The 13,296-nt window shown below is 38.1% G+C and overlaps 1 protein-coding gene across 1 annotated transcript in view; it reads right to left on the reverse strand.

The window, feature by feature from the left end:
- The window catches only part of lama5 (laminin, alpha 5), a 59,626-nt gene extending 46,892 nt beyond the window's left edge, over nucleotides 1-12,734 (reverse strand). The window contains exons 1-6 of the mRNA XM_034537753.1: nucleotides 12,654-12,734; nucleotides 12,399-12,516; nucleotides 10,249-10,367; nucleotides 9,012-9,182; nucleotides 8,041-8,138; nucleotides 1,426-1,541 (exon numbers count right to left, since the gene is read on the reverse strand). Coding sequence (XP_034393644.1) covers nucleotides 1,426-1,541; nucleotides 8,041-8,138; nucleotides 9,012-9,182; nucleotides 10,249-10,367; nucleotides 12,399-12,516; nucleotides 12,654-12,734 — 703 coding nt within the window. The remainder of the gene's footprint in view (nucleotides 1-1,425; nucleotides 1,542-8,040; nucleotides 8,139-9,011; nucleotides 9,183-10,248; nucleotides 10,368-12,398; nucleotides 12,517-12,653) is intronic.
- Nucleotides 12,735-13,296: the final 562 nt, after the last annotated feature.

Genomic DNA, 13,296 nt, shown 5'->3' on the forward strand with positions numbered 1-13,296 from the left:
TAAACCAGCGCTTCTTATCCTCCAGCTCTGATAGTGATGAGTGTTTTTCTCTGACCTGAGGCACATTTGACATATTTTCCTTCCTTGAAACCAACCAAAAAGAAAAGAAAAAATCTTTTTAAGGACTGCAGTGAGTCAGTCAAGTGACTCACTGCATTGAACTAGCAGACCAGAATAACTCATGAACAGAGATAAAGTTTGACACTCTCAGCCAGATTATATATTCTATAAAAAATTGATACTTTCATCAGTCTTTTAAAAAGACTGAAATATTATTCACAGGTTTTTTGGAATGTTATTATATTCATGTAGCCAAAATCAAATGTACACATCGTAAGAATTCATGCAGCTTTGTGATCTTCACGCTAGTTGAAAACAGAGATATGTATTATATGTTTAATATCTGATACACATACTTCCATCTGCCGTATGAACATAATCTGATCCACTATAGTCTCACTCTATCTGCAGTATACGCCTGCATCTCCCTCTCCCTGTAGTTTCCTATCATGTTGCCCTTTGGCGACCCTTTTGCCTTTCTGATACTCATGCTGTTCCTGTTGAATATAACTGCAGCTTTGATAACAGACGTCTCTCACATGTAAATACAAATCCTGAGCTTTGATAAATCAAGAATGCAGCAGGACGCAGTCACAGAAAGGTTTTATGACACAATTTAACCTTTTGTATGTTTGGGACTTAGAAGGTGTTCAAATATACTGAGCTTGTGAGTCTACAAGCCAACAGAGTGTTATTTCAACATCTGGAAATAAAGAAATATAAAAGGAAAAGTTCAGTAAAATTAAAGTTCAGTAAATTAAAAAACGTAATGTTTGATCTTACAGGCCAAAAAGAAGTGTATTTGTGATGTCATTGTCTTCTGTCAATTACTATGATTCATCTCATAGATGGTTGGCCTTCTTTCAGGCTAAACATTTTTTTCTATAAGGATTTCTGAGATGTTAATGGAGTAAATTAAAAATAAACTATGAAATAATGACTGAATTCACTGGCATCTCTAAAGAGACGGATCTCCCAGCACACATATGGCAGGAAAGACGTATTGAAAATATGTTGATTATATTCAAGTTCATTAAATTCGTGTTCATATTCAACCAGAAGTCCTGAAGGAATTTTCTAGAGACACAGTTTAAATGTGTGAGTCTGTGTCTGTTTAGCTTCATTAAATGAAGGCCAACTCGTTCTGTTGAACCAACACATGAAAGGAAATACATTCCTCTGCAGGGATCACTGGTTGAACTGTGTGTGTGTGTGTGTGTGTGTCTGTGTGTGTATGTGTGTGTGTGTGTGTGTGTGTGTGTGTGAGTGTGTGTTTGACCAAGCATGTGTTCTTCCACAGATGCATGAGTCTGTGTGTGTGTGTGTGTGTGTGTGTGTGAACACAGTAACAGGACTCCTACTCACGTTCACACTCGTTGGCAGTGTAGGTCGTGGCGGGTTTCCACGGTAACTGGTTATATCCGGGGCAACACTGGTCACAAGACAGGCCACAGGTGTTGTGCTGACAGTCACAAAGTAACCTGTAAACAACAACAACAACAATAGCAACAGTATGAGTAAAGAAAACAACAGACATAGTTTAAAATCCCAGGTGAAAATATGCTAAGTATATTTAATCTTAGCACACACACACACACACACACACACACACACACACACACACACACACACACACACACACACACACTCACACACATACACACACACATAACCAACCAATGTACCAATCTCAGCTCATTGTGCTTTGGGTAAAACATCATGTGAACTTTTCTCAGAAGTTCACATTCCTCTACCTCTTAACTTGCTACTGTCACTTCAAAGAAAGAAAGAGAGAGAGAAAGATTGAAAGAGAGGAAGAGAAAGAGTGTGACAGAGAGTAAATAGAAAAGAGAAAAGTGGAAATAGACCCCCCCCACCAATGAAAGTTAATCTTCCTCCTTCATTGACCAGCGGCTGACTGCTTCACCTCAGCTTTTAATCGGATTAGTCTGTAAACCTGCGGCCTGCGTGGCCAAAACACAGCAGGGAGGGAGGACAAACCTTCCTCACGCCATTCTCTCGTCTCTCTTAGTGCTCTTACCTCAAGAGACTGGAGGAAGGAAATAAATCCAAGAAAATCCCCAAAAATGACAAATGTTTGATTTAAATCCTTAAACAACTATTTACTCAAACAAATATCTAAATATGGAACCCAGTTTCCAGAATAAACCTTTGGCATTGTACGTTCTTGCAAACCGTGAATACTCAACATTATCGGGTTGTGGTGCTTTTTGCCGTTTTGAAACTGCTTTCTCAATTACGTTTAGGTTTAGGCAACATAACTACTGGTTAGGTTTAGTCAAAGTTTCATCCCAACGCTATGTAGTTATTTATTGTCCCTTTGTGGTCTGTTTATGTCTCTCTGTGATAATTTTGTCTCTCATTTCTAATTCTAAAGAGTGAGAGATAAACCACGCTGATTTGGTTTACAATCACTAATTTAGGTAGTTCTTCTCTTGTTTTTGGAGAAGTGAGTTGGTGTTGGCTGATGTCCCCATGCATTTAAATATTGAGCGGTCAAAAATCTTAATAGCACACGGTAAAATAAAATTAGTTTCCGTTTGAAAGGTATTTTAAGTGTTTAAAATGCCTCTTTAGATGGCTACTCTGCTCTGAGAGGTTGGGTTATTCCACTCTGGTCCATGCTGATAACATGTGTTTCAACAGGCTGATTGTGTTTCCAGCTTTCACCTTTACTATCAGATTCATTCAGTCTCTCGCTCACACACAGTTTAATTCACACGCTCACTCATGCATCCCTCATCTCTCTGGCTCTCCATCCTTCTTTCCTTTGCTCCCTGGTGATCCACTCTGTTCAGGCGTTTTAGGAAATGACTTTCAATGGACGGTTTCCATCTAAATGCCCTACTTCCTGGTTTTTTAAACGTCAGCTGCGGACCAGCAGCTTCCTGACCGAAGCAAAGTAAAGTTGTTCGTTACGCAAAGGGCTTTAAAGCTGAATCCCCCTTTTCAATTTCCAGTGAAATAGTTATATTTAGAGTTTCATTCTTTTTTCTTTTACGTTTTGTAATTTAATGGCATATTGTCTATTTCTGACAATGTTAAATTACAGGAACTCTACATTGCTGAAACAACAAAGACACTGGATGAAAATAGAAGAATTTATTTTCTTGTGCTCTAAATTTAGTAACTTCCTCAATATATATTTAATACAGGTTAGTGGCTGTCTGTGCCTTTAACTTGTGCACTTAGAAAGCACTGTGGTGGATGTTACTTTCTGTTCAGCTGGACAGACCCTGTCAGATTTGATAAATCTTGTTGCTGTGCGTTCAGTGCTGACAATGTACGAGTTTAATCGACTGGTCAAGATGTGGGTGCTCTCAGTGAATGTAAACTTTCAACTTTTAATTGGTTTTGTGCGCTGACAAAGTTTCACGCCAAGAAAGGCAACACTATTTTGGGGAATTCTTCTGTACCATGAAGAAGAAGAAAAAAGGAATTTGGACTAGTGAGTGGCTGGGAGATGTGCTTGATGCGGCTGTTCAGCTAATTCAGTATTATATCTATCCGAGTATGTTTTATAGTGAATTAAAATATGTTTAATTTGCTTACATGAATCTTTTCTAATCAGTGCTTCTACTCAATTAAGAACAGTACTTAACCCTCGTCATCATAATGCAGTCTGTGTTTCGTAGTCTTTAAACTGTTGAGTTCTCAGTCCTAATCATATCAGCAGTGCAGCTATAGGTCAAACTTATTAAACACAGACCTCCAGTCAGCAGACCTTCTGTTGTCTCTAACACACCTGCTGGATATATAACGTTAAACAAAGTCCAGCATTGATGTACGTTTTCAGATTGGCATTCCTTCGCTCTGGCTCAAAGCAGTCGGAGCATCTCCAAAGGCTTGATGAGGAAGGATTTATTTGAATTCCTCTTGCCGTGTTCCCATCAATCAAAAACCGTCACGATACCAGTCTAAAAACAGTAACTGTAAGACTCAAGAGAGGAAGAATATTTAGAATGTGTTCACTAAGTGTAAACCACATTGCAACAGTATATAAATCCACTTCCCTGACTGTTTGAAATACCAGAACCCCCTGAATCACATATTTATATCCACTGCAATTTCACAAATTTCATACTTTAAATGTCAGAGTTAGATTTAATTTAGTTTAAACAGTTTGACAGGGTTCCTGTCTCAGTGATTGCTCTTTTCATTAGGGTTAATTATTCTTTTAAGTCTGAAATACCAGTCACAAATTAAACACTATTATTGATCTATTATTTAATAAAAGACTAACAGCTTTATCTAAACACTCTCAAACTGGTCAATCGTTAATAGAAAACTTCTCTGCTTGACACTCACTTCTCCCTTCTAATTTCTGCTTTCCTAACTTGTACGCTATGTATTTCAGATTTTTGCCTATTATTCTAGACTCTTAACACTCATTTTAATTCACTTATTATTATAAAATATATTTCTGTTCTCACAAAGGAATTACAGAAAAGCACAAGAACACAACTTGTCTTCCTCAGCAGTTCCTTCGTCTTTGTGCTTTGCTATTATCCCGACACCCAACGGAAAAGTCTGTTTTCTTTTTAACCACACACACAAGCGGTATACACCCACATAAGTTCAGACACAACTACACGTAATACACATACACACGGTACCAGCCGTGCTAATGATTAACCCAGATGTAGCCTCACCTCTCGAAGCGCTGATCCTGAACTGAAGGTGATGCAGCAAAGTGAAACCAAATGGTGCAGAACAGAACAGGCTATGTGGACATACAATATCTACCAAGCAGCCAGCTGGCAACGATATGATCCAACATGATGTCTGCTGCACATACATGTGAACATAATTAGTCATTCAATGTGTTATTATTTATTCTCCTCCTGCTTGTTAGGGTTTCCGTCAAATTTATTCCAACCTCATACTAACTATTATATTGAACCATGAACTGACATTATTATTACACACTTAACTTTTGTTGTTTATCTACCTGTATTTAGATTGTTGCATCCAAATGAGTAAAATTATCATAAACTTCATCAATTATGTTGTACACATATGTTGTACTTTGTTTTTATCCTGAGCTGCCACTGTGTAACCGCATCTCTCTGCAAAGTGCTCCATGAGACATGACACATGAGCTCTTACAGTATTTTCAGGCCCTGCTAAGCATCATTTAAAACCTCTGGTTACATTTTCAGTTAAACATCTGCATTATTAACATGACATCTACACTATAAACACAGATTCACTGTAAGGACAACACGCAGTAAGTCACACAATTCCTTTACCATTACTATCATATACAGTAAAATACAGTTTCAGTGGATTATAGCGGTGCCCATTTTATTCTCAGAAGAGAAGTTTCAATGTGCCTTGTTCCCATAACCTACAAAATCCGTCTAATGTGGTATAAAGGGAGTGAAACCAGGACTCGCTCCGGTTGACTGTACTGTACATCAGCCTGCAGGCACTCTCTGTTAAACCGCCACACATTATCATGGTGGTATAAACACATCCTGTCGTGTAAATATATACCTCGGCTGCTAGAAAGAGATTAGAGCTCACATACCGTATACAACTAGAAACTAGAGCCATTAACAAATGTGTAAATGAATTTCACATAATTGTGTTGTGGAAGATAACCTGTAAGTAGTTTGGTGGCATTAACATTAGACAACCAATAGTTTCACAAAGACTGGGATGTTTTGATTTGTCATTTTAGATTACTTAACTGGTGTTTAAATTAGTTTCAATGTGTAAAGAGCATATGAAGAAAGGAGAGCAAATACTAATATTCTGTACAAAAATCTAAATGTTTCATAAAGTCCTTCAGCAGAGAAATATGTAACACATCTGGGGGAGAAGATCTTCTAGAATCGTGTGAAGACGTGCGTGCAGGCCAGCAAATACATGAAAGTATACACACGTCTTCTTATAGTAACTATCGGGGCCCCACCAAGATATTACAAACACTCATCAAACACACACACAGTCCTCTTCCTACGTCTTTCTGCCTCAAACACAGGCAGACATGCACAGGACGTGAGGCTGCATTTCAACAGCTTTTGATCCAACACACACCTGCGATTGAGGCTGAACTCTGCTCTGCTCAGTGTCGAGAAGACACACACTCAAACACAGATGTGACATTTGGAGACTTATTGCAGTCTGCTTACAGTGTAACGCAGATCGCAAAGTCTCCCTGAGGGATTCACCCAGACTGCATCTCAACACCCAGCACACAACCCATTTTGGGCTAATGATGTCGATCAGTATGTTATTCTGCTGCTTATTGTGACTGATATGTCACTTGCAATTCAACCTTAATACAGGTTAGGGTTGCTAAGGGTCAGTGAAGACAGGACATTTTCCAAGAGCCAGTAATATGCAGACAGCACTAAATCATAGCGCAAGCTGGAAATGATTGTGATGTTCCAGACCTTTGCATGAGAAATTAACAACCACTGATTTACAGTGGGGAAAAAAAGAGCCACCTGTCTTTCTGTATCTACTGTCAAACAAATCACAGCTTAAATATCTTCTGTGGGGTCACAGTGTGAATGCCTCCCAGCAGCAGTATATTATTCTTCACTGTACATCAAAATATCGGACAGTTCCCAGCTCTCCCTCCTCCCGTCTCCCTCTCCTACGTCTAAAATTCCTCCCAAGTTCCCAAATTAGTCACGTGCAACAACAAGGAAAGAGCTACATCACCGGCTTTACAAGAGACTGAGATAGAGAGCTAATATTTATAGGCAGATATGTGGGTGTTCATTCTTTTGTATGTGTGTGTGGGTCTTAAAGCCCCCACAGCATGCTGGTAGACACACACAAACAACCTACACATTCCGAGACTAATGTCATCATGCAATACACACATCTATTATTAAATTAAATATATACGGCCCACTTCCACTTCTCATGAGACACCTACACTTATCTGGAAATGCACAGACTCAATAGCACACACACACACACACACACACACACACGCGCACACACACACACACACACACACACACACACACACACACACACACACACACATCCACATGAATTAAAACAGGCTCGGTCTTGTTATTCTGCTCCAACAAAAAAAACTAAATATAGGACAGGAGGTTTATACGAGAAATATATGTCTTCCTCTCCAACTCCAGCTGTTTTGCTACCATTTGTTCAGACTTGACTTGTCTGCTTGAGATGTGAGACTAATAAAAATCTGATTTGAAATGTGTTCCTGAAGATTTGAAACTGAGTTTTGGTGAAATCTCCGGTAGTAAAATACATTTATATATTTGAAAGACGTTACAGATCAGTGCTACTTTGTTTTAGGCATTTTACATTTTTTCGTAATTCCTTTCCTTCATTATTAATCAGCCGGCCCATGCCCTGTAATTTGTATCACAGGTGAGAAGGCATGTTGAAGGTGATGAAGACAGACATCGCTGGCACAGAACTACAGCCAAGGATAATTTAAACCAATTTACATCAGAGCAGTAGCTTGAGGATATGAATTTAGTAATATGCATTTTGCAGCGTTGAGTGTGTTTAAAAGTGTGGGAGTGGGAATGTGTGTACACTATGCATCTGTGTGTTGCCGTAATAACATAAATCATGTTTAGAACCTGCTGTGTTTACCAAGACTTACAATACACTCAATATAGTCTCTCTTAGAGGCTACACACACACACACACGGACACTACAAAATCCAGTCAAAACAATGTTGGTTTGCCACAAGTCTGTGATTCATGACATTGTTGTTTGATTCCCAGATTGTGTGTGTGTGTGTGTGTGTGTGTGTGTGTGTGTGTGTGTGTGTGCGCGCGTGTGCGTGTGTGTGTGGGTGTAATGTTCATTACATTACATTACATGTAATTTAGCTGACACTTTTATCCAAAGCCACTTACAATCATGTTACATTCATACACCGTAGACACAGCTACAGGGAACAATTCGATGACCCTTTGAAGGTTGGGTATCAATTTGTGTCTTACTTGTAGGGGTTGTTGGGCTCATTGGCGTTGCAGGATTCAGCATGTCCGTTACACACACAGCGTCCTCCGATACTGATGTCTTTGATACTGTAGTAGTACTGTCAAATGAAAATGAGACACAACATGAGCCGTACATCATGTTTTAGAATATTTTTTTGGGAAACATGATCCCGCATCCACACCACCCTCATGTCTGTACGGTAAATATGAGGCAAACGCCTCGAGATGCTTAGCTTAACATAAAGGTCAGAAACAGAACCTCTTAAGCTCACTGATTAAAATGTTATATCTTGTTTGCAAAATGCTGGGTAGCAGATTTCTTTTAAATCCTTTGAACAGATCCGGATTAGCCGTTTCCCATTTCAAATTTCTAAAGGACTGACTGGTAACACTTTCTATGACATCCATGGGTATAATGCTTCATAAAACATATGTATAATGCCTTATAATCTGCTTGTAGCACTATTAAATTATAGTTATAAGCTTTCATAAATATTCATAATGCTTGATAATAATAATCTTAACACACTAGTGTGTTATAATGACTTAACAACTCAAGTATCATAAGACTCCATAGTCACTCACTGACTTTCTTTTAGCAAGGAACATAGTGTGTTATAATTACCATAGTTGTAATACATTATTATCGTGTTATTATTATCACTGTAATAATGCATTGTAATGTGATTAGAAGTGGTCATTGTGCGCTTTAAGTAAAGTGAAAATGTATTCTGCAAAGTTTTGTATGTTGTTCTTTTTTCATTTTTAAATTAAATCATCTAATGTATCGATTAATCTCTTTAACTCTACTAAACTCACCAAAGAACGTCTAATATGCATACATTATGCTGAAAGTTTGGAACGACAAACTAATAAAAGTTGCATTTACAAAGAAGTTTAATTTTCTTTCAGTCATTCTTTGGAAGAATATGACATCAACAACTCCTTCCTAATTGGTGGCATTGCGTTACCCTGCGGGTGACAGTTGGGTCACGGAGCGCCTTCCCCATCAGGTGTCCCAGCAGCGTGTTGGTTCTCAGGAAGCGAAGCCTGATGTTGGTGGCCTTGGTAAAGTCCCTCAGTACTGGTGAGTAGGAGAAGTTCAAAGCGCCGGGCCGACCGTTCACCAAGGACACCACAATCTGGGAGAGGAGAACAAAGGATGGTTGTCAGCTGACTAACAGGTGCAGAAATATAAACATTACAGTCTGGGAAAGTCCTGTAATTATCAAAGGGATGATATCCACCAAATCATATTCATAATATGATATCATGGCATCAGCAAAATGTTTGTTTTTGATTCTGTATTGCATGCTTATACTGCAGGATTGTTTTCCTGACTGAAACTTAATATGATTATGATAATATGCTTCTTTTTTATTCTCTGTAGCCTTGTGTCCTATTTCAGTTCTTGTTTTGTTTATGTACAATTTTATAACTAAATGGAGAAAAAAAATGTACAGTAAGGGTCTTAATGTAATCGTATTGTCGCAAATCATATATTAAAATATTATTATACACAAATGAATAAATAACAAGCACTTACTGACAGAAAATCTGATCATTTTGTACTAAAGTTCACAATAAATGAGTCATTACTTTCTACTTTTTATTTGTCAAATATTTAATTCCGACAGGAGTATACAAAAATAGACTTGACCATTTGGTTATTTAATATATAAAATAATAATTGAGAAAACATGCTCTATGGTGATAAGATTTGTTATTGAGACATAAAATGACATACATCATAATAGTAGATTTTGGCCATATCATATTCACGTGTTCAATAAACAAAAAAATATAAATGTCATGAAAATATGTGTGAAAACAACTTTGAAGACTCGTTTGAATGGACACTTTGAAGATATTTAGGCCCCAATTCCACAAAATAATCTCGATAGCAGCTACGCAGTGCTGCAACTAATCATTATTTGTATTATAGATTAATCTACTGATATTTCTCCCAATCAATCTATTCATCCTTTATTCTATAAAATACAGAAAATAATGAAACATGTCCATCACAATGTCCCAGAGTCCAGTCCTAAACTTTAAGATAATCAGTTACATAAAATAAAGAAAAGCAACAAATCCTTACATTTGAGCAGTTGGAATTATGAACTAATGAATTAACTGATAAATGGTTTACGCTCTACATCTGTGGACGAAGACATTTAAGTACTTTCTACACAAACACACACTCACCTCTCCATTCTCCAGTGGGACGATGCGGGAGTATTCGGTGGTGCAGACTATGTCGTTATCATTGCTGATCCTCTCAATGGTGCTCTGTCCAAACCGCTCAATACAGTCTCTCTTGGAGGCTACACACACACACACACACACACGCACACACACACGCACACACGCACACACACACAGGAGAGAAAGGGGGGAGAAAAGAAAGCGTCCAATTAATCACAACCTCATTTGCAAGCGTGTGAACATCCCCTCGTGTTAAACGTCAGGAGTGTGTGAACCATCTTGAGGCATTTTAATGATGTGTCTCAGTGTGATAATTAGAGGAGGGTCTCGACTTGGTGGAGGTCTATATTTTAGTTCTCCTTAAGTTCTCCTTAAATATACCTCAGCAGCCTTTTCAGCTTCACAACAGCTGGAATGCCATCATTAATAATCATCTTCCACCAACAACACTAACTGACTCTCTTTAAGCCGAACCCACTGTAAACATAACTCTGATCCCAAGACTACCGATTTGACAACAAATTTGTATTAATCGATACATCATTTAAGATATAAATATATATAACCTATTTATCAAAATATATCCATAGCAGCGAGGTATTTTCGCTTTAGATTATTAGGTCGAAAGCTGTTAAAACTGCTCTGCTTTAACTCAATTAAAATAATGTGCAACAGCGATCCCACAGTAATAAGCTCTGATTCAATATTCATAACATCTATTATCCATTATATTAATAATGCTTATAACGAGTTATTTATTTATGACCTCTTTGTGTCACCAAGGAACATTAATATACACATTAAAGTTCTGCATAAATCTCTAACGTGAAAATGCAGGATGACAATCGCCAAAACAATCTAATCAACAAGTTACCTGCCAGTCTGGATAACCTCATATTTACATCTTGTTTGTTTGTAAAAAGTCTGTGTGCAACAATTTATCATATATTTTTGCCTCGGTATGGACCAAATGAACCCAAAAACAAGTGTGAAAGTACACAAAAAAGGTTGGTTTATTCTCAATGATGATCTCATCTATGTTGATCATATTTCATTAACTTAGCTGCTTGATTTGTCTTTAGAGGCCTTCTGCCTTTAAAGTAAAATCGAACTGTAAAAGTGCGTCTGACAGTTTGAGATCTCAGATTCAAGACACAGCTACATTCCTGGAATGGTTTTGCTTTATCTCAGAAGTGACCTTGACACCGAGGAAGACTGAACGAACACGAAAACAAGACAAAGAGGAGGAGGTAAGGGTGTTTTTATAATGTCAAGATGTCCCCCAACCGTACCTCGAACAGCACCAGCAGTTCAAACGCCCCCACCCCAAAAGCAACACGAATGAAAGTTTGTAGTAGATTTAAATGAAAATGTTCCCAGCAGAATGGGAGGTGATCTCACACTTGGAGAGCATTAAACAAACAGACAATTAGTCCCTGTGAGTAGAAGAGTATAAAGTATGCATGCAGTAATGTATTCACCAGCAGACTACAAGCTTTGGTGGACTGACAGTCTTTAAGTTTACCGACTTCTAGAATTCCAGGGTAAAGATGCTATCAAACTGAAAATATTTAAATTTTCTGGTATCTTGAGCACCTGGAGCAGACACAATGACAAATGAGTAGACACATACACCACACCACACCACACCACACACACACACACACACACACACACACACACACACACACACACACACACACACACACACACACACAAAGCCCCTCTGCCTCTTTCTCTTCTACTCAGGTGAACGTCAAGCTGTGGCCTGTTGGCAGCCATATCTGGAATTCCCCTGCAGCCCACCTGGACTGACAGCTGCCACAGCCAATCAGCTAGCAGCTCCATGATGTAATGTTCCCCCTCCTCCGACCTGACCAACAAACTAACCAACCAATCAGCTGCCTGCCCTTGGGGCTGCTGTTAAACTCTGAGATTAGAGGGAGAATTAAGTCTAACCCTGGGGGAGGTTAGGAAAGCATGAAGTGATGCTGATGGAATCTGACTCTGTTTGCTTCTAATGACCAAACATCTGGAATCACACACATATGGATATGTATTGTATAGGTGAATATATATATATATATATATATATATATATATATATATATATATATATATATATATTTATATATATGTGCAATACTCACAGGCAAAGTACTGCCAGGGTTGGTAGGTTTGACCAAAGTTGACGGATCTCTCCAGAACCCAAAGGTCCGGACGGGGAGAGTTTGCGAACTTAATCAACACGTAGGCAACGTGGAAGAGCTGCAGAGACACAGAGAAGAAGACATTCACATTATTCCCAAAGTCAAACTTAGATTAAAAGAGGAAATATGAGAGGATGACAATAAATTATTTTAAACGGAAACATTATGTCTGTTAAATGTTAAATTAAATCACACCCAGTAGATGTGTTTTAAAATAAGGTTCAGTGAAACATCTGCTACTGATTGGAGTCTGAGCTGAATGAAGTGAACCTGCATGATTTCATATGACTTTGCGCAAAATCCAACCCGGATGCATCGAAAGCATTTAGAATACCCAAAAAGAAATAGCCGATCTTCTTGCTGATGGTCTTGTTTACTTCTGTAGGTCATATAGGGTCATCAGTACTGTTTCATAACAAGTGTCTCACCGTAACTTTAGGAAAAGGGAAAAAGGTTAAATATAAAGGGGTAAAGAAAACAATGGAAAATAGAAGGAAAGGAATACAAGTTAAAAAGGATGGGTAAGGGAAGCAAGGAAAGGAAATTAAACAAAGGGGAGGATGGTTATGAAAGGAACGGATATGATAAGGAGATAAAAGGAAAGTAAGAAAACGGTAACACATAAAACAAATGAAAAAAGTAAAGGACGTCATCTGAAAAGAAATTAAAGCAAAGGAAAAACAAGAAAGAAAAGGTGAAAAGAAAAAAACAGGAAAAGAAAGGATAGGAAATTCATTGAACTTAAAGAGAATACAAAGGAAAACAATAATGTAAAGGGGTAATAGTGGAAAAAATAAGACAAGCTAATTCAATTGTTGGAAATAAAACCAGTCGGCGT

This window comes from Cyclopterus lumpus, chromosome 7 (genome assembly GCF_009769545.1).
Source record: "Cyclopterus lumpus isolate fCycLum1 chromosome 7, fCycLum1.pri, whole genome shotgun sequence".
Lineage (NCBI taxonomy): Eukaryota > Metazoa > Chordata > Actinopteri > Perciformes > Cyclopteridae > Cyclopterus > Cyclopterus lumpus.